The sequence below is a fragment of the Lissotriton vulgaris genome, chromosome 7 (assembly GCF_964263255.1).
Source record: "Lissotriton vulgaris chromosome 7, aLisVul1.2, whole genome shotgun sequence".
NCBI classification, from domain to species: Eukaryota; Metazoa; Chordata; class Amphibia; order Caudata; family Salamandridae; genus Lissotriton; species Lissotriton vulgaris.
The window spans coordinates 170,083,288-170,103,853 of NC_141695.1; the positions used below are offsets into that span (position 1 = coordinate 170,083,288).

The 20,566-nt window shown below is 40.5% G+C and overlaps 2 protein-coding genes across 2 annotated transcripts in view; one reads left to right on the forward strand and one right to left on the reverse strand.

Annotated features, from left to right (window-relative positions):
• LOC147701095 (uncharacterized) overlaps positions 1 to 8,738 on the forward strand; it is a 178,538-nt gene extending 169,800 nt beyond the window's left edge. Inside the window, exon 5 of the transcript XR_015297434.1 lies at positions 7,476 to 8,738. The gene's annotated coding sequence lies outside the window, so the exon portion shown is untranslated. The remainder of the gene's footprint in view (positions 1 to 7,475) is intronic.
• A 386-nt stretch (positions 8,739 to 9,124) lies between these two features.
• LOC147701097 (uncharacterized) lies at positions 9,125 to 10,941 on the reverse strand. Its single transcript, XM_086929304.1, has 2 exons — positions 10,012 to 10,941; positions 9,125 to 9,136 (listed from the first exon to the last, which is right to left on the reverse strand). The coding sequence occupies exons 1-2, from the start codon at positions 10,939 to 10,941 to the stop codon at positions 9,125 to 9,127; spliced, it is 942 nt and encodes a 313-aa protein (XP_086785430.1).
• Positions 10,942 to 20,566: the final 9,625 nt, after the last annotated feature.

Below are 20,566 nucleotides of genomic sequence, written 5' to 3' on the forward strand. Positions count from 1 at the left end.
AGTTAAACCATGCCAAGTAGTATCCACTCCTACCTTCTGTGATACAATGTAGACACGATACTGAAACCAGCTATATCCTACCAGGAGCATGACCAACCATAATTACTACTTCATAATCTTATTGAATGATTATACATTTGTTAAACAGGCAAAGAGTCTTACCAGTTTGCCTTGTAGATAAGCGTGAGAATCATTCGTGTTCACCCAAAGCTGTCTACCTCGTTCAAGTATCTAAAAGAAGATGGATTCTAATGAACAAAGGTTCCCAAATGGAACGCAAAACGTTTATGTCAACAGAATCCTGACAAAAACATACTGCTCGATCTTCTAATGAAGCACTGGATAATACCGCCATCAAACGTAATCCCGGAGGTCACATGAGTCTGGTTATCCAATCAGGTACGTTTAAAACTATTCTAAGAAATAAAAAACTGACTACATCTCCTGAACTGCGTAAAGCTCAGGAAGGGACTATATGTTCCAGGACATTCAAAATAACTTTATTGTACCCCACTCGGGAATCCAAACCACTGCGTGGGACTATCTCAAATCCATAACCCAATGTTACAGCATTATGTATGGGTTTCTTTTGAGGACGAAGCAGGGGAAATCCAAATGTGTATAAACCAAATGCAATTGGAGACCGAAAAGAGACAGAAAACGAAGGAAAGAGGCAAACTCGATCTTAGTGACAAGAGTGTGACATGCAACAGCAAGCTCCCTTACAATCTAAAAGTATCACAGTCAATTACAAAAAACATAATAATTCATAATGGTCATTGAGACCCCCAGGTATTAGAGTCCCTAAGTATTTTATCCAGAAAGTCCCCCCGCGTGCAAACATGGTATTAATGTCAGTGTCAGTACGCTTGCTAATGTGTTCAAGAATAGTAAAGCGCAATTGTGGTATTGTATGAGGAGTAGTTGTCCAATGTGCAGCTAGGGATAAGCTCATATTCTTATTACGGATACGACTCTTGTGTTCCACAATTCTTGTTTTAATCATTCAATTCGTTTTCCCCACATATATTAATCCGCACGGACATTTGATTTCATATATTACCCCTTCCGTTGTGCAATCCGATGTGTGTCTCAGAGTAATAGCTTTGCCTGTGTTTTGATGTCTAAATTCGTTGCCCACCATGACATTGCCACCTTGACCACAATTGTAGCATTTTCTCATGCCTTTGCTGTTGATTTTAATAGTTTTTTTGGTGATTTCAATAACTCACGTAAGTTTTGTGAACGTGTATGTGCAAATAGTGGTGGACCAACAAGGATACCCCTGAAGTCTTGCTCATTTTCCACCAATTCCCATCTTTTTTGAATGATAGCTTTTATTTTGGAAGTTTGCGCCGAGTGTTTTAATACTAAGACTTCCCTTTTTGTTGATTGTTTGATCTGTTTTTTCAGTAAGTCTTCTCTTTTTTTGTTAGAAACTGAGTGCTCCGCTTCTTCCAAAGTTGAATCTGGGTAGCCTCTTTCTTTGTATTTGGCGGATTGTTCTTTTATCAAATCCTCTTAATCCTCATAAATTGAGAGATAGTTAGGTGTTTTTTCAATGAAATAGGATGGACACTTGAGTAGTGTAACACGTTGTTCACATCAGTAGGTTTTGTGTATACTTTGGTCAATAGTCCTTCGTTGGTTTTTGTTATTTCAATGTCCAAAAAGTTAATCTGATGTGTATTTATTTCATGAGTAAACTGTATGCGTGACTTGCATTTATTGAGATCAATTATACTAGATTCTAGTAGCTCTCTTGATCCTCTCCACACCACTAGGATATCATCAATATATCATACAAACATCACAGCATTTTGTTTCCAATCCGGGTTCTTTAGGATAAATTGATCCTCAAAATAGGCCATGAAAATATTCGCGTAGGCAGGCGCCCCCGGAAATCCCATGGACGTGCCTGTCTTCTGAACAAAATAGTCTTCCTGCCACTGGAAATAACTATGATACAGTGCAAAATGTAGCAGCTCTAGAAGAAATACACTTTTATCCTGAGGTATGTCCGACTGTAAGAGTCTCCATTCTACTGCCTCTAGTCCCTCATTGTGGGATATTGACGTGTATAACGCTACTACGTCTATGGTACATAACAAGATGTTGTTTGTCCCTATGTATCTTCGATAACATGTATACCTTGGGAATTTTGTGATTTTAGACACGGAATATTACCAACAGAGTGTGAATGAACATGTAAGAGACGAGAACACATACATTTGCCTGGAACAAGATCCTACGATGGCATTTCAAAATATCCTGAAGGATATTTTACAAAAAGGAATTGATGAAACAACATTGGATGATAATACACGCAAATACCTAATGAACTTGTATCCCAAAATTCCCAAGATATACAGGTTACCGAAGATACATAGGTCAAACAACATCCTCCATTTCCTCCGATTGTAGCAGGGTGTGGATCTATACATGAGGCATTGGGCTACTTTTTGGATCACCATCTCCAACCGCTAGTACAATCCTGGGTGACGTATGTAAAGGATACCACAGACTGTACTTAAACTGGAAGCCATCAAAGATCATTTCTTGGAAGACATCTTGTTATGTACCATAGAACTAGAAGCGTTATGCACGTCAATATCCCACAATGAGGGACTCGAGGCAGTAGAATGGAGACTCTTACAGTCGGACATACATCAGGATAAAAGTGTATTTCTTCTAGAGCTGCTACATTTTGCACTGTATCATAGTTATTTCCAGTGGCAGGAAGACTATTTTGTTCAGAAGACAGGCACGTCCATGGGATTTCCGGGGGCGCCTGCCTACGCGAATATTTTCATGGCCTATTTTGAGGATCAATTTATCCTAAAGAACCCGGATTGGAAACAAAATGCTGTGATGTTTGTACGATATATTGATGATATCCTAGTGGTGTGGAGAGGATCAAGAGAGCTACTAGAATCTAGTATAATTGATCTCAATAAATGCAACTCACGCATACAGTTTACTCATGAAATAAATACACATCAGATTCACTTTTTGGACATTGAAATAACAAAAACCAACGAAGGACTATTGACCAAAGTATACACAAAACCTACTGATGTGAACAACGTGTTACACTACTCAAATGCCCATCCTATTTCATTGAAAAAACACCTATCTATCTCTCAATTTATGAGGATTAAGAGAATAACATCACACATGGATACATGTAAGGATTTGATAAAAGAACAATCCGCCAAATACAAAGAAAGAGGCTACCCAGATTCAACTTTGGAAGAAGCAGAGCACTCAGTTTCTAACAAAGAAAGAGAAGACTTACTGAAAAAACAGATCAAACAATCAACAAAAAGGGAAGTCTTTGTTTGAAAACACTTGGTGCAATCTTCCAAAATAAAAGCTATCATTCGAAAAAGATGGGAATTGGTGGAAAATGAGCAAGACTTCAAGGGTATCCTTGTTGGTCCACCACTATTTGCACATACGCGTTCACAAAACTTACGTGAGTTATTGAAATCACCAAAAAAAACTATGAAAATCAACAACAAAGGCATGAGAAAATGCTATAATTGTGGTCAATGTGGCAATGTCATGGTGGGCAACGAATTTAGACATCCACACACAGGCAAAGCTATTACTCTGAGACACACATCGGATTGCACAACAGAAGGGGTATTATATGCAATCAAATGTCCGTGCAGATTAATATATGTGGGGAGAACAAGTAGAATGATAAAAACAAGAATTGTGGAACACAAGAGTCGTATCCGTAATAAGAATATGAGCTCATCTCTAGCTGCACATTGGATAACTACTCCTCATACAATACCACAATTCCGCTTTACTATTCTTGAACACATTAGCAAGCGTACTGACACTGACATTAATACCATGCTTGCGCGCAGGGAGACTTTCTGGATAAAATACTTAGGGACTCTAATCCCTGGGGGTCTCAATGACCATTATGAATTATTGTGATTTTTGCAATTGACTGTGATACACTTAGATTGTAAGGGAGCTTGCTGTTTCATGTCACACTCTTGTCACTAAGATTGAGTTTGCCTCTTTCCTTCATTTTCTGTCTCTTTTCTGTCTCCAATTGCATTTGGTTTACACACATTTGGATTTCCCCTGCTTCGTCCTCAAAAGAAACCCATACATAAGGCTGTAACATTGGTTTATGGATTTGAGATAGTCCCACGCAGTGGTTTCGATTCCTGAGTGGGGTACAATAAAGTTATTTTGAATGTCCTGGAACATATAGTCCCTTCCTGAGCTTTACGCAGTTCAGGAGTTGTAGTCCGTTTTTTATTTCTTGGAATAGTTTTAAACGTACCTGATTGGATAACCAGACTCATGTGACCTCCGGGATTACGTTTGATGGCGGTATTATCCAGCGCTTCATTAGAAGATCGAGCGGTATGTTTTTGTCAGGATTCTGTTGACATAAACGTTTTGCGTTCCATTTGGGAACCTTTGTTCATTAGAATTCATCTTCTTTTAAATACTTGAATGAGGTAGACAGCTTTGGGTGAACACGAACGATTCTCACGCTTATCTACAAGGCAAACTGGTAAGACTATTTGCCTGTTGAACAAATGTATAATCATTCAATAAGATTATAAAGTAGTAATTATGGTTTGTCATGCTCCTGGTAGGATATAGCTGGTTTCGGTATCGTGTCTACATTGTATCACGGAAGGTAGGAGCGGATGCTAATTGGCATGGTTTAACTATAATTACTTTTTATCTTTATAATACACCACGTTTCTTTGGATATTGGGCATTTACACTGAATGAGACAAGCGTATGACATGGGTAATTTTTTTAAGGTTTTTGGACGATATAGTAAATGTAAATTGATACTTGTATAGCGCACTACTCACCCGCCAGGGTCTCAAGGCGCTTGTACGAATGCCGCTGTGGAACCCATCTTGGCTTTCCCTGTGAGGCGTCCACTCCTGGGCACCCCCAAGGTGGAGGCCAGGCATCCTTAGCGTTGTGGGGCCGTTGTGGAGATTAGGCAAGCTATTGCCCAGAGTTGCAGAGTGGGACTCCATGATTGGAATAGGCACCGAGGCGAGAATTATCAGGTCCGTGGAATTTTTTTTTAGCCCAAGACCCGCCGAGGCGGGGAATTGAATCCTGGTCCCGGGCTAGACCTCTGCATCAGGGTCTGCCGCTCTAACCATTGAGCCACACTTCTCCATGGTTGCAGTGGATTCATGCTCCAGATTCCTATGGGTTTGGCATCAGCGCTCGGCTGATGCTCGAACTGTTATAAAAGATTTGCGAGTCTTTATAGGGACATACGCAGTTGGCACGTTACATTCTGACTGTGGCCCGGCGTTTAGCTCTCAGGCTTACAAAGAGGCCATGGAAAGTAAGGGTGTAGCATTGTGGTACTCCTCTCCCTACCATTCTGAGGGAAATTTAATCGTGGAGAGGAAAAAAACGGGACTTAAAGCAATCTTTAACAGCTAGGGTATTAGGCAAGGGCGGTAGTTGGGTCAATCACTTATATGGAGTACAGCGAGCACTTAATAACCAGCCAAGAAGTTCTTAGCTTATATGAAAACAGGCTAACATTTCTCGGTGCGGTGTACGGAACCAGTCTGCCACCAATCCCACAGTTTATGTTATCTAAACGCGCAGGTCCTGCATGGGTACTTTAGGAACTACACGACAAACGGTCCTGAGGATAGTAGGGTATGCCTTGTTCTGAGTCAATGTCATGTAGCTACAGTGGAGTAGAGTGTAGGGTAGTAATGGTGATGGAGGGGAACTGTAGGTGGTAGGTATTGTGTAGAGATGCAGCTAAATCCTTGACCTTTTTAGGACTTGATGAGGTGAGGGGGTTGACATCTGGCTGTCCCTAGAAGGCAGATCCAGAGGAGTCCTGGAGCTGGAGGGTTGGCAAGGATCTTCCCATGTCCAAGTGTATGAAGAGCTTTTTATGCTTTCTATACAGGGCTTTGGAGAGCTTTTCAAAGATGGATCCTTTACTGGTCGACTTTGGTGTCGAAGGAGGAGTGGGTGCCAGTTTCAATGCCAGTTGCGGAGGAGCTTTTAGCATCGATTTGGCTCAGAGTATGGCCTCTCAGAGCCTCGTGTAACAGAAACAACGGTTCCAGCGGAAAGTTAGGCTAATCTATTATAATAATCAAATGCACAATCGCAATCACAAAAACGGGTTAAGGTGATGTCAGAAAGAAAGAGGGCCTTGCTGACTTTATGTGCACATTAATTCTTTTTATCAGATTTGTAAACTTCAGATTGATATATGCACAGACCAAGAAAATACCATAGTGCTTTTGTGTCCCCAAGTGAAATGGAACCATAAAACAAACAGTGAAGAACATGTAACGTGTACAGCTTGGTTTCCAAAATTTTTTAAAAAGGCAACCAAAGATTACCGTAGTAATGATTCCAGCTTCTGTGTACAATAGTCAGAGCTGTTAAACTGGTTCGCTTTCAAATACAGTCGACCGCGTTTCGACCCTTTTACAGTGCAAGGTCTCTTAAGGACCAAGGGTTATGGGGACAATCTGATGGCGATTGTTCAGCCTCGTGAGACCGTGAAATAAGTGAGACACCGGTAAAGTGAAAGAGGAAAAGGGAATACTCACACGGGGACCCGGTCGGGTGCCCCCTATGAGAGACAAACTGGTGGGCTGGCAAACGGTCTTCATCATAGGTTGCTCAATCGTGGTAGATGTCAGAAGTACATGACCCCCACTTAGTATAGTAGTGATGAAGCAGATTCTCGAATTTAATGGAACCGGCCTTGGGACCAATCATGTCACGGGGATAGTATTACTCTTTGGAATTATTCTGTCAATTCGAACTGCTCCGGTCATCTGCCTACTTACAACAATGGCCTCAGAGCCTCGTGGCCTACGTACTGGTGATTTTTTGCACTGAATGTGGCTTTTCAGTGCTTCTGTACTGAGAGAGAAACAAAAGCTGTGCTGGTTGGTACCCCTTGCACAAACATTTACCATTCTCCTGATTTTATTTCAATGTCATATTATAACTGATTATAGCTTTTCATGTTATACATGTTAATCGCAGACAATACCTTTTTTACTATCTCATCTTAAAGGGGTGGTTGCCTCATGTTGTATTTGTATAGACTTTAGGCGCTAGAATGGCCAGTGATCTTGACACAGCTTATTGCTTTTAACAATATTTGACATTTTTTAGTTGGCCAGAGTTTACGTTTCTTCATTGAACCATTCAGCAATGCTGCACAAAACAATGAGTAGATCCGAGATACATTTTCACAACTCACAAATCCAAAATAATCTATCTCGCTGCTTTTGACCTGTGTTTGCACATAAGAACTAAATCCCAAAAATGGTAAGGCACTTTTTGGTTTGCAGATTGATTTAGTTACCAATTTTCTACACATAAAGAAATGCTTGCTTAAAAAAAGTATGGTCTTACTTGACATGTTCACAAATACTTATATCAGGCGATTTTTTAATTTATTTCAGCGCAATAATCTAAACAATTGCTTAGAGAATGAGCTACAGGTGAATGCAGATGAGCAGCCAGGAAGACAAAGACAGTGGTGACAAAATGTACAACCCAGTACAATCTAATCTCACTGCACACTCAGGATCCAAAACACAAACAGAGGATGGATATTTTGGAACTCTGAAGAAGTGGGCACTCGGTGAGATGCTGCAGAATCTACCTCACTGTGTTTTATTGAAATATACAGATGTCGGGTTACCTTCTTAACCCTACAGAAATGAAAGAGTTGCAATGAAACAGGTCTTACAACATGAACACTGGTATCCTGCAAAAAATGGCTTGCCATTCCTAGTCCTGGAGGAATTTACTGAGAAGACTGGATAACTGATTCTGAAGTAGTAAAGGTACATTTATAATTTGTAATTTGTGGCCTACACAGGTACTTATGTGATTGAGAGTTAATAGTCAAGTAGATATTTTAGACAAAGAAACTCCTTTGAAAACATCAAGGAAATTCATAACTAATGACCTGTCTCATTAGTGTGGTGTTGAGATTCGAACCTAGCAGTTGGGTGTTTTTCTAGGTCTATGAAAAAATATTTTAAATATTTGATGAAGATGCTTTATAATGCTGGTCATCCTATAGCATCTGCCTTTCTCTGGCCTCCGGCACCAGGCAGACTAAGTGAGGGATCTTCAGAATACTGCCACTGGATTGCGGTGGCTCAACACATTCATGTTGTCTCTCTCTAGTATGGGTTGATCACGCTTTCAAAGTCACTTGTCTTTTACTTGGTTATCACTCTGGTTGTATTTGTACACTTTTTTATTCCCACCTTGAGGTGAAATAAACATCTTATATCCTTGACCTTTTCTCCTTCCTTGAGCTTAATTCACATACACTTTTTCATTTGAGGCTTCTATTCCATCTCATTTGCAAGCTCTCAGTATTATACTAATCATAGAAACACAATGTACAGTACCACCAGGCACTAAGAATATTATTTTGTGTTGTAGATTCGGACGAGAACTACTTCGGAATCTTCTTTTCATGAATTGTATATAAATGATATAATTCGCTAATCTCCTGACGAAGGGTTCAGTTTGAACCTGAAATGCATTGGGAATGACCACATTTTTTCACCTTTAAGAAATTGTTATAGGATTGAATTGCTTTGATTTATTTTTGTATTGTCTTTCATTGATTCAATTTTATGTTTCTCATCAAGGAATTACTTTTTGCAGATTAAAAGTGATTGGTACTGCAATATAAATGAAAATATGATGAAGAATCATTTTTGAGTACGTTTTAAATACTTTATGATATAGAACTTGAGTACATTTACTACAGGTTAATTAGGCCTAGTTTGGGCCTGTGGAGCTGTGCGACACGTAGCCTTTGGTTTCCAAAGACTCATCCTAAAACTGTATTACTCTCTGGGAGTAGGGTACTCTCCAAGTTACACGTGTATGCACGCAAGAATTTTTCTTTACATTCACTTGCATTCCATCACTATAGAAACTGAAATCCATTTACTCAGGTGTGCGAATCTATCCATTCTCTTACTATATTACTCATGTTGTAACATTAGCATATCCTGTTCTATTATATCTATTGCAGATGATACAATGCTGTCAAATGAATAAATTCTGGAGGACAGAGTCATTAACCCATTGTCTACTACAGATAGGGATTTTTCCAAATAATACAGTTAATTTCTCGTATTTTCTCAGCAGTTTCAATTTGCGTTATTTTCCAACCCTCGTTGTAAGCAGCATATATACCGGCGTATATGAAACGTTTCTGACTCTGTTTGCGAGGTCCTAATAAGAAATCTCGCAAGTCAGCACCTTCTTTAAGTAAGGTCAAGTGTTGCTTAATTTTAGGAAGTGTGGATTTCTGTAGCCATTCGAGGCATAGTTTTCCTACACTGTATGTGGTGACTATCCCTAGATGTTGTCAGGGAATATCTTGGGTCTGGCCTGTTTTGTTTGAACCCCTGTGTTTTGTTCAGGAATCTATCTTGACAGTTATTAGTGTCTGTGGGACAGATCAATCATTTTTTCCCATCAGGATTTGTTCTGTTTTGGTTTAAAATATGGGATGCGTCTATCTCCTCATATGTAGTGCTATTACTATAGGATATGGGCTTTGGTATAGACTTTATTTAAATCTTTTATCTTGGCTAGACCAAGACAGGTTGTTTGTTGAATGGTGTCATTCAGGAATATTATTTGTTCTGGGAGCATGCAGGCTCTGAATAATGATTCTACCCCCTGCACTTGCCAATCTTTTGAACCCCAGATTGTTTTTGTTTCGATGTTATCTTTCCAGAATTCAAAACCAAATGTAGATAACTGTTCATAAAATTTTGCAGAATATATTTGTTTTGTATTGGTGAACATATTTTTCATTCCTGTTTTATTCACAATTTTAAATGTTTCTGGATCTGTGTTGTTAAACCCTGAGAAGTATGGGAATTTCTCAAAAAATGTTTTAGAGCTGCCTTCTGGCGGAGTTGGACAATGTTCCCATTGATTATAAGTAAAAACATTTCTAGGATTTGCAGATTTATGCAGATATTGATAACCATAATGATTAAAACAGTACATTTGTTCATAATTTGAAGAACCTTCTAAATATTCATGTTCTGTAAATTTGGCTGACATTTCTAAATCTGACATCATATTATTAATAGTTTCAAAGTCCCAATCATCAGAGAAAGTACTTGGTGAGACAAAGTCACTTAAAGAAACTTTAAATTGATGTGGATACTTCAGAAGTTCAACAGGGCCATAAATGTCATAATCAGTCTCGTCCCATGCTACACCACCAGGTATAGGAATGGCTGTGAAGTTCACTGATGATAGATCTCGTTTTTCAATGTGAGACGATTTGTGAGGCTTTAGAACCAAGTTGACGTTCTGACTTGCTGTGTCCATTTTACTGTATTTTCCATCAATCATATTACCCAAGCACAAAACTGAGATGAGCCAGAGCAGCAGGAAAAGTACACCTAACACAATCCACAATTCAATCCATGGTGAAATCAGATATGTTTCTCCAAGTTGATGAAAGAGTTCTGTTGTTTTTTCTTTGAAAGTTGTGTTTGCTTGTTGTTCTTCATGTTCACTAGGATCCTCAGAAAAGTCATTGAAATTGATGAAGTAGCCAGATGCAGTTCTGTCAATTGTTGGAATTGCTTCAGGATTTTCATTAATATTTCTATTGGGATTTTCTTTTGGCATATTTGTATAGTCAGAGACTACATCATTGTAGACAGGTGTTTCCTGACGAACTGTTGTAATTTGGGTTTCAAGAGGCACAAGTTCCATGGCTTTGTTGCATAGTCCTTCTTTTCTCACTGCAGGTTTATCAAAAGTGATTAGTCTCTCAGTTTGAACCTCTTGAATTGTAGCTAGGTTTGGTCTTCTGCTATATCTTGGGAGTCCACTGGGCCTACTACTTATTATTGGCCACATGATTGTGGTTTTACCAGGTCGATTGATGCAACTCTATTCTCCTTTTTACCAGCAAGGGGCGGTAGTACGACTGATCTTGTTCCTTGAATTGCCAAGACAGGTACTTCTTTCCTGAAGAAGGCCCAAATTCCTTCTTCACCGCAATTCTTTTCTCTGACCAGATCCCCAATCTTTGGAATCCAGACAGGTCTTGCTGGGACAGGTGGTTTTTCTTCAGTGGTCGTTGGATTTTGCTTTGTGTTACTTAGACTTCTTCTTGTTTCATTTAAGTCCTGTAAAACAGCCAAACGATCTTTGATATCAAAGCTTTTTGTTTCACCACTGAAGTGACTATCGAGGTCTTTGATCAACATTCTAGTACCAAATAGAAGTTCATACGGAGTGATTCCACCCAGAGAATGTCTTGACAGATTGTTAAGAATATTTTGGACATTTATTAGATGTTTGACCCACCCATCACCCAAACCTAATACCCTTGCTGTTATATAGATTGCTTTATGTCACGGTTTTTTCTTTCCACTAACGCATTACCCTCAGGATGGAAGGGGCTAGAGTACCGCAATACAATGCCCAAACTGGCCATGGCCTCCTTGTAAGCTCGAGAGCTAAACGCAGGACCCTGGTCAGAATGTAGCATGCCAATTGCGTATGTGCCGATAAAGACTCGCAGATCTTTAATAACAGTGGCGTCAGCCGAGCGCTGGGGCCACATCCAAATGAATCTTGTCTTAATATTTATGGGACCGCTTTTGTCCGTGTGGATGCCGGCGTGTAGATAGTTAATGCTGTCTAATAATGGTGTCTGGGCTGGTCTTACTCTGCTTGAGTCCGATATCTGGTCCGGTTCACAACTGCGACCTCTATTGCAGTCCTGACAATCTAATGCAAAGTTATAAACATGCACGCTCATCCCCGGCCATCGGTACTTTGATTGTAATTCTATTAGAGATTTTAAGATCTCTTGGTGCCTCAGACCCATTCCCATGTGTGCTTCTTGAATAAAGTAAGCCCTCCGGTTCATGTTTGGAATTACTCTGTCCCCCACTCCAGGGATTCAAGCAAAAGGAACGGAGTTTGCATCAATTATGTATGTATTATCGAGTAGATAATTTAGAGGTAATGCTGCATAGTTGCCCTTTAATGAGGCTTTTACCGCCAGTATATTTTCTCCATCTATTTGTTTTTTAGAACGCTTTTTTGTAGTTACCGAAGCCGGTTGAACAGCTGCCGTTGTGGCTTTGTCAGCCAATGAATTCCCTGCAACGTGAACGCCATCACGTCGAAGACTCTGCGTATGTATCACGTGAGTCTTTCGTAGTTCGTTCTGTAAGAGAACTACTTGTTCCTATAGCTTTTTATGCTTTATTGTGACACCTGTCTCATCTTTGTAACCGTCTTCAATCCAGGTCTATAAGCAATCATTGTAAGACTGGACACAGTAATGCGAATCGCACACTATGAGTGTGGGGAATTCGCGATCGGCATTTTCAAGCGCCATCTTTAAAGCTTGTAGTTCAGCTCACTGAGCTGTACAGTTTCTGAGTGATTGAGTTTTAGTGATCATTGAATTTACCAATGCGCCAGCGACCTTTGACAATCGCGCATGCCGCATTGTATACTTGTTTTTCCACAATCCAGTGTTGTGCAGATCCATCTGTGTAGATTACATACATGTACTGTTCGAGAGGCAGAATTTCGATCGACAGAGGACATTTATGTTTGTATTCTAGATATTCTAGTTTTTTCATTTTGGGATCAAATGCTTGTACCACGTCTGTTGCAGCAAGAGAATTAACCCATTGTATCCATTTTGGATCTAATGCCATAGCATTTGGAATGCTCGGTCTTGTTACTGCTTCAAGGGCTGATACTGCTGTTAAAACAGATATACTCTTCCCTTGGGCTAGGGCTCTTTCTTTTGCTACAGCAGTTTGAACCGCAGTCAGAATTTTTTAAGTAGAACGGAATTTCATGTCAGCTTGTGTGCACAAGTGTGATTTGTAAGCTATTGGTACCGTTTCTCCCTCATTAGAGGTCAGGTATGTAAATCTACATCTTCCTGGTATGACTTTGATTACAAGGTTGCGTTCGTTCACACGTATTTGCAGCTTTGTTTTAGTAAACATGTCTGTTTGTACTGAATGTAAAATTTCAGTGTGTGTTTGAGTCCAATTAGTTAGTTTGAAATCAGGTTTATTTAATTCGTAGAAATGTGAAACCCTTTTTTTCGTAATTTGGAACGTAACTTTTTCAGAAATTCGGGAAACCTAGAATTGATTGTAAGTTTTTCTGCGTTTTTGGAGCTTGGAGCACTGCACACTTCTCTAAGAAGTTGTCTGCTAGGCTTTTGCCTGCACTTGATAACTCATATCCCAGAAATAGGACAATGAGGTGGGCAATTCTTGATTTTTTAAAGTTGAATTTATACCCTTCAAATGCGAACCCAAGTATAATGGTGTTCACTCTTTTTAAGTGTAGGTCCATGTCATCGTCTGTAAGATAGATGTCATCAACATAAGATAATGCCTTATCATCCTACATTTGTAGTAACTCTGTTACCCTGGCTGAAAATAATCCTGGGCTATTCTTGAATCCCTGGGGGAATGACAGAATTGCCCCTGAGCCCTCATACTGGAGAAAGCGGTCAAATACCTGCTTTCTGGTGCAATGTTTTGACAGAAGAAACCATTTGAAATATCTAATGTTGTTTTATATTTTTTACGCACAATGTTATTCATCAATGCTGCACTGTGTGAATTTTGTACTGCAAATGTTTTGCAACAAGAGTTTAGGTGTCTGTAGTCCAATACTAGATGATATGAATGAGACAGGAAACAAAGGATTGTTCATTTGTGAGGTGCATTTTTCAATCACCCCCTGGTATTCAAGTTGAACTAAGATCTCCCTGCCTTGTTTTTTAGCTTCCTGCTTTACAGGATACTGCCTTTGTGCAGGTGGTTGATTTTCTAACTGGATTTTATCGTGAGGAGAGTCTTCATCCCATCCTACATGATTTTTATATAGTGCTGGAGCCTGTGCCACAGCCCATTTCCTAGCATAAGTGTGTATTTTATGAATTGCAACACGTTTTGAGAAGGCAGGCCTAATCATTTCTTCACCATGTGGGCAATCCCTAACAAACTCTGGTGGCCAGTCTTTTTCAGCTAGAAGGATATCATAGCCTTCAGATAGATTTTCCCAAAAGAGAGTTCTTATTTTCCTAGTTATGTCCCCTTCTATACGCAGTGTTATTTCATATAATTTATGGGGTACACTGACTCTGGTGTCTGCAGTTTCCACTTGAAAGTATTTATTCGTGTCCACTGTCTCCAGAAGATTCATCAGGATCTTGCAAGCTATGGTCACTTCTGCTGCACGGTCTAGCATTGTCAGTGCCCATTCTCCGTTCTTGAGTTGTGTCCTCAGGATCCTCGGTATGTTTTATTTTTATACTGGCTACCTTCTTTTTGGAAAACTGTGATCTTTTTATTTTGTTGAGCAGGTTCCTTGTCTTTGGACTTGACGCGCTCTTCTTTGTAATCTGCCTGTCCTCTTCTTTCCTATTTCTGTGAGGAAGTCTGAAAAGATCGAGAGGGACGTGTATCATTATCTTGATATCTGTCAGGATTTCTCAAATTATCCCTATTTCTAAGGTTGTATCTTTTTTTCAGAGGGCTCTCGTTGGGGAGACCTACCCCCCCAATCCGGAGATCTTTCTCTCCTTTGGGGAGACCTTCCTCTGGATTGAAACTGTTTTTTCTCTGGGAGTGGTCTGTTTATTACCCCCCCACCTCTTTTTTGGAGTTGTGAGATTATTTTTAATGAAAGATTTTTCAAGATTTTCAGGTAGTTGTGGTTTCAGTGGTTTCCCACCCAAACTATCTCTACCTAATTCTTCATAGCACTTTTCAATTATTTTGGCAAGTTCAAAAGGCTGGTCTGCTAATTCTGTTTCTTTTAATTTTTGGCGGATCACCACAGATGCTGCTTCTCCTCTTATGTTGGCTAGCAATATAGCCGAGACTTGCTTAAAGTCTTCCAGTAATTTCATACCTAAATTTAAAGCAGGTTCTGGACCGTATTAATTTTGAATCTGTCTCAGAACGTCTGGTATTACCGCTATTGACGGCACGTCATGTGTTTTTGTGTAGATTGAAGCAAAGACTGTTTCCCAAGTGTCACAATCCTCCACATGTGGTGCGATTCCCATTGGTAAACAGATTGTCAGAGTTCTGTGCTTTTCATGAGGTGTACTCTCAGGGAATACTGCCTCTATTTGAGTAATCTTTTGAGATAACCAGAACGGAATTTGTTCCCGTTTTGCGGGTAGTTTGCCAATTACTGATTGTATAGTCTATGGTGTAATTTTGTTTGTGTTCCCCTTATTAGGGGTGTGCTGAGGAATTTTTATTGCTGGTTGGACTGTTAAAGTCTACATGACATATTGGACTAATTGTCTATGTATTTTGATTAATTGCTTTAACTGAATCAATAGTTCACCGTCTCTCGATGTCAGAATGTGGTGTATAACCAGCTAATACCGGCCATATTGCTCCTGGTCTACCTAGTGGAACGAACCTGGTGATTTCATTGTGATGTTTTAGGGCGCCATTAAACCAGGGCTGATGCTCCTGGTAAGTGAGTGGAATTTCAATGTCCTCGAAAGGAACATATTCCGTTGGAGGGTCCTCTGTTTTGTAGTAGTGGAACTCCCTCGTTATTGTATTTGCTGCTGGAAGAGTTATACATGAAAAGAATACCTCTGTCTGCCGATAGTTGCGTGCCTCTATCACAAAGATAACTGTACCACCTCTCGATGTTACTCCGTTAATTATAAGTTTATAAGTTTCACTCTTCCTTACATTAACCGGGATGATTATAGCATCCGGGTTGTCTCTTTGGAGAGCTGTGTCATCTAACAACAGTTGAGTTGGCAGAGCATCTATCCCTTTCGTTGTCACTTTCAGTCATTTTGTTGGCAGAAAGTTTGCAGGGCAAGTTTCAAGGAAACCAAGATTAGATGCACAATATTTTGGAACACTGTATCCTTTAACGTTAAACAAACCAAAAACTAATACATAGGATTCTCATCCTACTTAGTTCTGGTGGATATTAACCTTTCACCCACTCCAGACGTCTATTGGAGTTTTTACGGAGAAAGCGGTCTGTGTGAAAAGGACGACTGAGTTACTCTAGTATCTAGCGCTAAATTATCACCTTATCAAACGTTGAGCGCCATGTAGTGTAGTTCCTATATTCCCAATACGCTCTGCGCATTGGAATAACATAAACGATAGTGTAGACGTAGGACTGAGGTCGACTAGGTCTCTATTGAATATGTTAGACTTAATTATGAATGCCAGGTAGCACAGAGGTCACTAGAAACTTTCTCGAATTCACAAGAAGGGATTTGTTTCTGACAACCACATAAACATGACAACTTTGCTGCCCAATAACAAGGAGGCTATCTCCAGAGTCGCAGAAACAATAGATAGCTGTTTTACTCAGGCACTTGTGCATGCTTAGTTTCACCAGAAGTGCAGAGAAACAGAGAGACGGGCGTGTTCAATAAAAGCGGTTATTTATTAAGCAGTCTTCTTTCTCATGCCAAAGAAGTGAATTGCTACAATGGCAATACTTGTCATAAAGTAAAGAGCGTACAGTAAAAAGAGTATTATAAAATAATACTGTAAAAGCATGGTATGGTTTCTAAGCCATACGGTGTTTAAAATGGATAAAATACATACAACGATAAAATAATGACTAAACGTACTCAACTGGTGCTTCTAAGATACGCCTACCCCGGTGTACCTAACCGAAGCTTAGTACAGGGAAAGAAGTAAGGGAGGAGCAGCTTAAAGTTAAAATAGTTTCTGCCAAGAATCTAAACCAAGAATTCTCTAAGGGTCTAATCAGCTCCATACCTTTTTTAGAGTGTAGGAGGTCTTGTATCTCTCTCTCTCAGGACTCGATCTCCCAGCAACCCGCAAGGGTAGCCGGGAAACACTGGAGCTGGATTTCTTGGCAAGAGAAAAGACAGCGTCTCTCTCAGTGCGTCAGTGGGAGGGTCGGCTTCCTTCTGCACTTGCTACAGCAGGGCATCGGAAAAGTAGATAGTTGACCTGCTCCAAACCACTGTGTGTTTTGCTAGGGCAGATGCTGGTATATTCATACCTGGAAGGCGCCGAGTTTGAGGTGAGGTTGGACATAAGACGTCACTAAGAACTCGCAGTTCTTTCAGGACTCCAGGAGTTCTAGGACAAATCAATACAGAAGCAGGGGGAAGTCCCCGGCTGCTGGAGGCTTGGTTTCTCTAAGAACACGTTGTGCTTTCTAGGAGTCTGTGGAAGTAGCCTTGCGGTATTTGGACTGCATTGGCTATGTCTTAATAAGAGTATGATTATTATGCCTATATAGGGATATGATTTGATATATCTATATAAGAGCATAAATCGGGAATATTAGACAAGGGTCCTAGATTCGTCCACAACAGAATAATTGTGAAAAATTCTAAGGAGCGCCCTATGATTGCTGGAGGAAGGGGAGGTGCGGTATAAAAAAGTTTTACGACCACTGGTCTAGGGTTTTCCTCATCGGAGAGGTGTGAGGGGCCTGATGTAACACTGTTGGTTGGTCAAATCTTAAAGGGGAGGGCACAGAGACTCAAAGCGCATGGATTTCAATGTCGAACCTGTTCATCACCACTTAATCATCCTCACTGATCACAATAAGTGACTAGATCAGGCCCGTCCTACTATGTCCTGATGTGCTGCCAGCTGGGTATATTCAGCAGAGGTATGCAAATCAAGGTTTGTGATGTAAAACATTGTAGTAATGGAAACATGTAAAATTTACAAAGGCATGGTGAGAGCAATGCCAAGTCTTGATCAACACGGTTAGTACTACTAGCAAGAGTGTGTACATTTATCTACTAACAGTGCTCCTCCATGGAAAAGGTCAGCCATACTGTGACTCTCTCCCTGTCAAACCCAACCTATTCTAGACTCTCTCCAGCAGGACCTGCAGACGGCTGGCGAGTGAACACTAAGCACTCTCTCACAAACCCAACCTATTCTTAATTCTCTCCAGCAGGACCTGCAGACGGCTGGTGAGTGTACACTAAGCACTCTCTCACAAACCCAACCTATTCTAGACTCTCTCCAGCAGGACCTGCAGACGGCTGGCGAGTGAATACTAAGCACTCTCTCACAAACCCAACCTATTCTTAATTCTCTCCAGCAGGACCTGCAGACGGCTGGTGAGTGTACACTAAGCACTCTCTCACAAACCCTACCTATTCTAGACTCTCTCCAGCAAGACCTGCAGACGACTGGCGAGTGAACACTAAGCACTCTCTCAAAAACCCACCCAATTCTTAATTCTCTCCAGCAGGACCTGCAGATGGCTGTCGAGTGAACACTAAGCACTCTCTCACAAACCCAACCTATTCTAGACTCTCTCCAGCAGGACCCGTAGATGGCTGGTGAGTGAACACTAAGCACTCTCTCACAAACCCAACCTATTCTAAACTCTCTCCAGCAGGACCTGTAGACGGCTGGTGAGTGAACACTAAGCACTCTAACACAAATCCAACCTATTCTTGTCGCTACAGCAGAAACCTGCAGATGGCTGGCGAGTGAACACTAAGCACTCTCTCACAAACCAAAACCTATTGTAGACTCTCTCCAGCATGACCTGCAGGCGGCTGGCGAGTGAACACTAAGCACTCTCTCATAAACCTAAACCTATTGTAGACTCTCTCCAGCAGGACCTGCAGGCGGCTGGCGAGTGAACACTAAGCACTCTCACAAACCCAACTTATTCTTAACTCTCTCCTGCAGGACCTGGAGACTGCTTTCGAGTGAACACTAAGCACTCTCCCACAAAAAAAAAAAACCTATTATAGACTCCATCAGGACCTGCAGATGCCTGGCAAGTGAACACTAAGCACTCTCACAAACCCAACTTATTCTTAACTCTCTCCAGCAGGACCTGCAGATGCCTGGTGAGTGAACACTAAGCACTCTCTCACAAACCCAACCTATTCTAGACTCTACAGCATACTTGTAGAAGACTTGTAAGCGAACAACAGACACTCCCTCTGCCAACTCCACATTATTCCAACCCTTTTCAACAACACCTGGAGAAGACGGGTGGGTGAACACTTCAGGAAAATGCAACAAAACTAGGGCTGCTGATTGACCCCGATCGCAGGCCCAGCGTGCGATCCACAAAGGCTAGTTCGATCCCATGTGTGGGCAGAAACCTCACCGGTTTCTGCCCAGAAATGCTTAGTGTTCATAGGAGACAGGCAGCCCTTGTTCTGGAAGAGCATGTGTGTCGAGTGCTTATGGCCCTTGGCCCTCTTACAATAATTTATTGACCGTACACGTATCACTAGTACAGAGGCTGGTGTCAAACTCTTGAAGGTGGAAGAGTCACGTTCCCTAAACCACTGCAGTTAGAGCTGATGCTAGGAAACAAACCAACCATCAAGCAACTTAGTTTCCGCTGGTTCTTTTGGTATGGTACCGCCATATTTTGTACATTGTGTTTTTATTTAAATATTTTATCAATTAAAAAAATATTTATAAAATATTTTATACAATTTACATCAAAATATTAGCACCCAAAAATAAACCTTCCAAAGTTGAGAACGTGTTACAATTCAAATTTTATTTTTGAAAAAAATATTTGTTTCTATAATTGTTTTATTAAAATGTATTTGTAACCAACATTCTTAAATTACTTCCCACTCTTACCCCCTATAAACCCAACATCCTGCTCCTAATTTTTTACATAAAATTCAAAAATGTAAAAAAATTTGAATAAATATTTTTAAATTACTCCCCACCCTTATCCCCCATTAACCAAACATCCTGCTCCTAAGATTTTACATACATTTGTAACTGGCAATGTTATATGGCCATGAGTTAACCATTCTGTGGATGGTGACTCTGCCACAGTGAAAGGTAATTGGTCTAATTTCTCAATGTGCAGCTTTGTATATTTTGCATCTCTTTGTGCCATTCTCATTTGTCTTTCTGATAGATTATATGCGGAGAATAGAGACGTACTGTTAATATATTGCCAGGGCACATGACCAGAGCGCAAAGATAGTTGCGTCCAGCTTAATAATAGAATGGATCGTAACTGTCCGTGTTGTAAGATGGACAAATCAAGTTCCATTTTATCTATAGCAGAAGATAAAATGCTGCCCAGTGAATAAATCCTGGATGTAGGTGTGGTCATTCCATTGTCAACCACAGCTTAAGCTTTTCCTAAGTTAGCTCTGTCAATTTCATGCAATCGCTCTGCAGCTTCTTGTTGAGAGATTTTCCAAATTTCATTATCGATTGCATATAATAAGCCTTTCTGACCTGGCCTTTGGGGACGTGGATGTATTGCTGGACTCGTTAAAGCCCTACATAGTGCAGTGTCCTCAGCATATCCCCATGTTGATGTCTGCATTCTTTTTTTTTTTTTTTTTTTTTATTAACACCTTTATTAACATGATTCCAGTCATACACAGCATTCCGCCTACAACCTCCCGGGCCGGCGATGCGATAAAGGTGAAATGATGCAAGTAGACAGTAAACAGTTCATGCAAAGTACACAGCCTGAT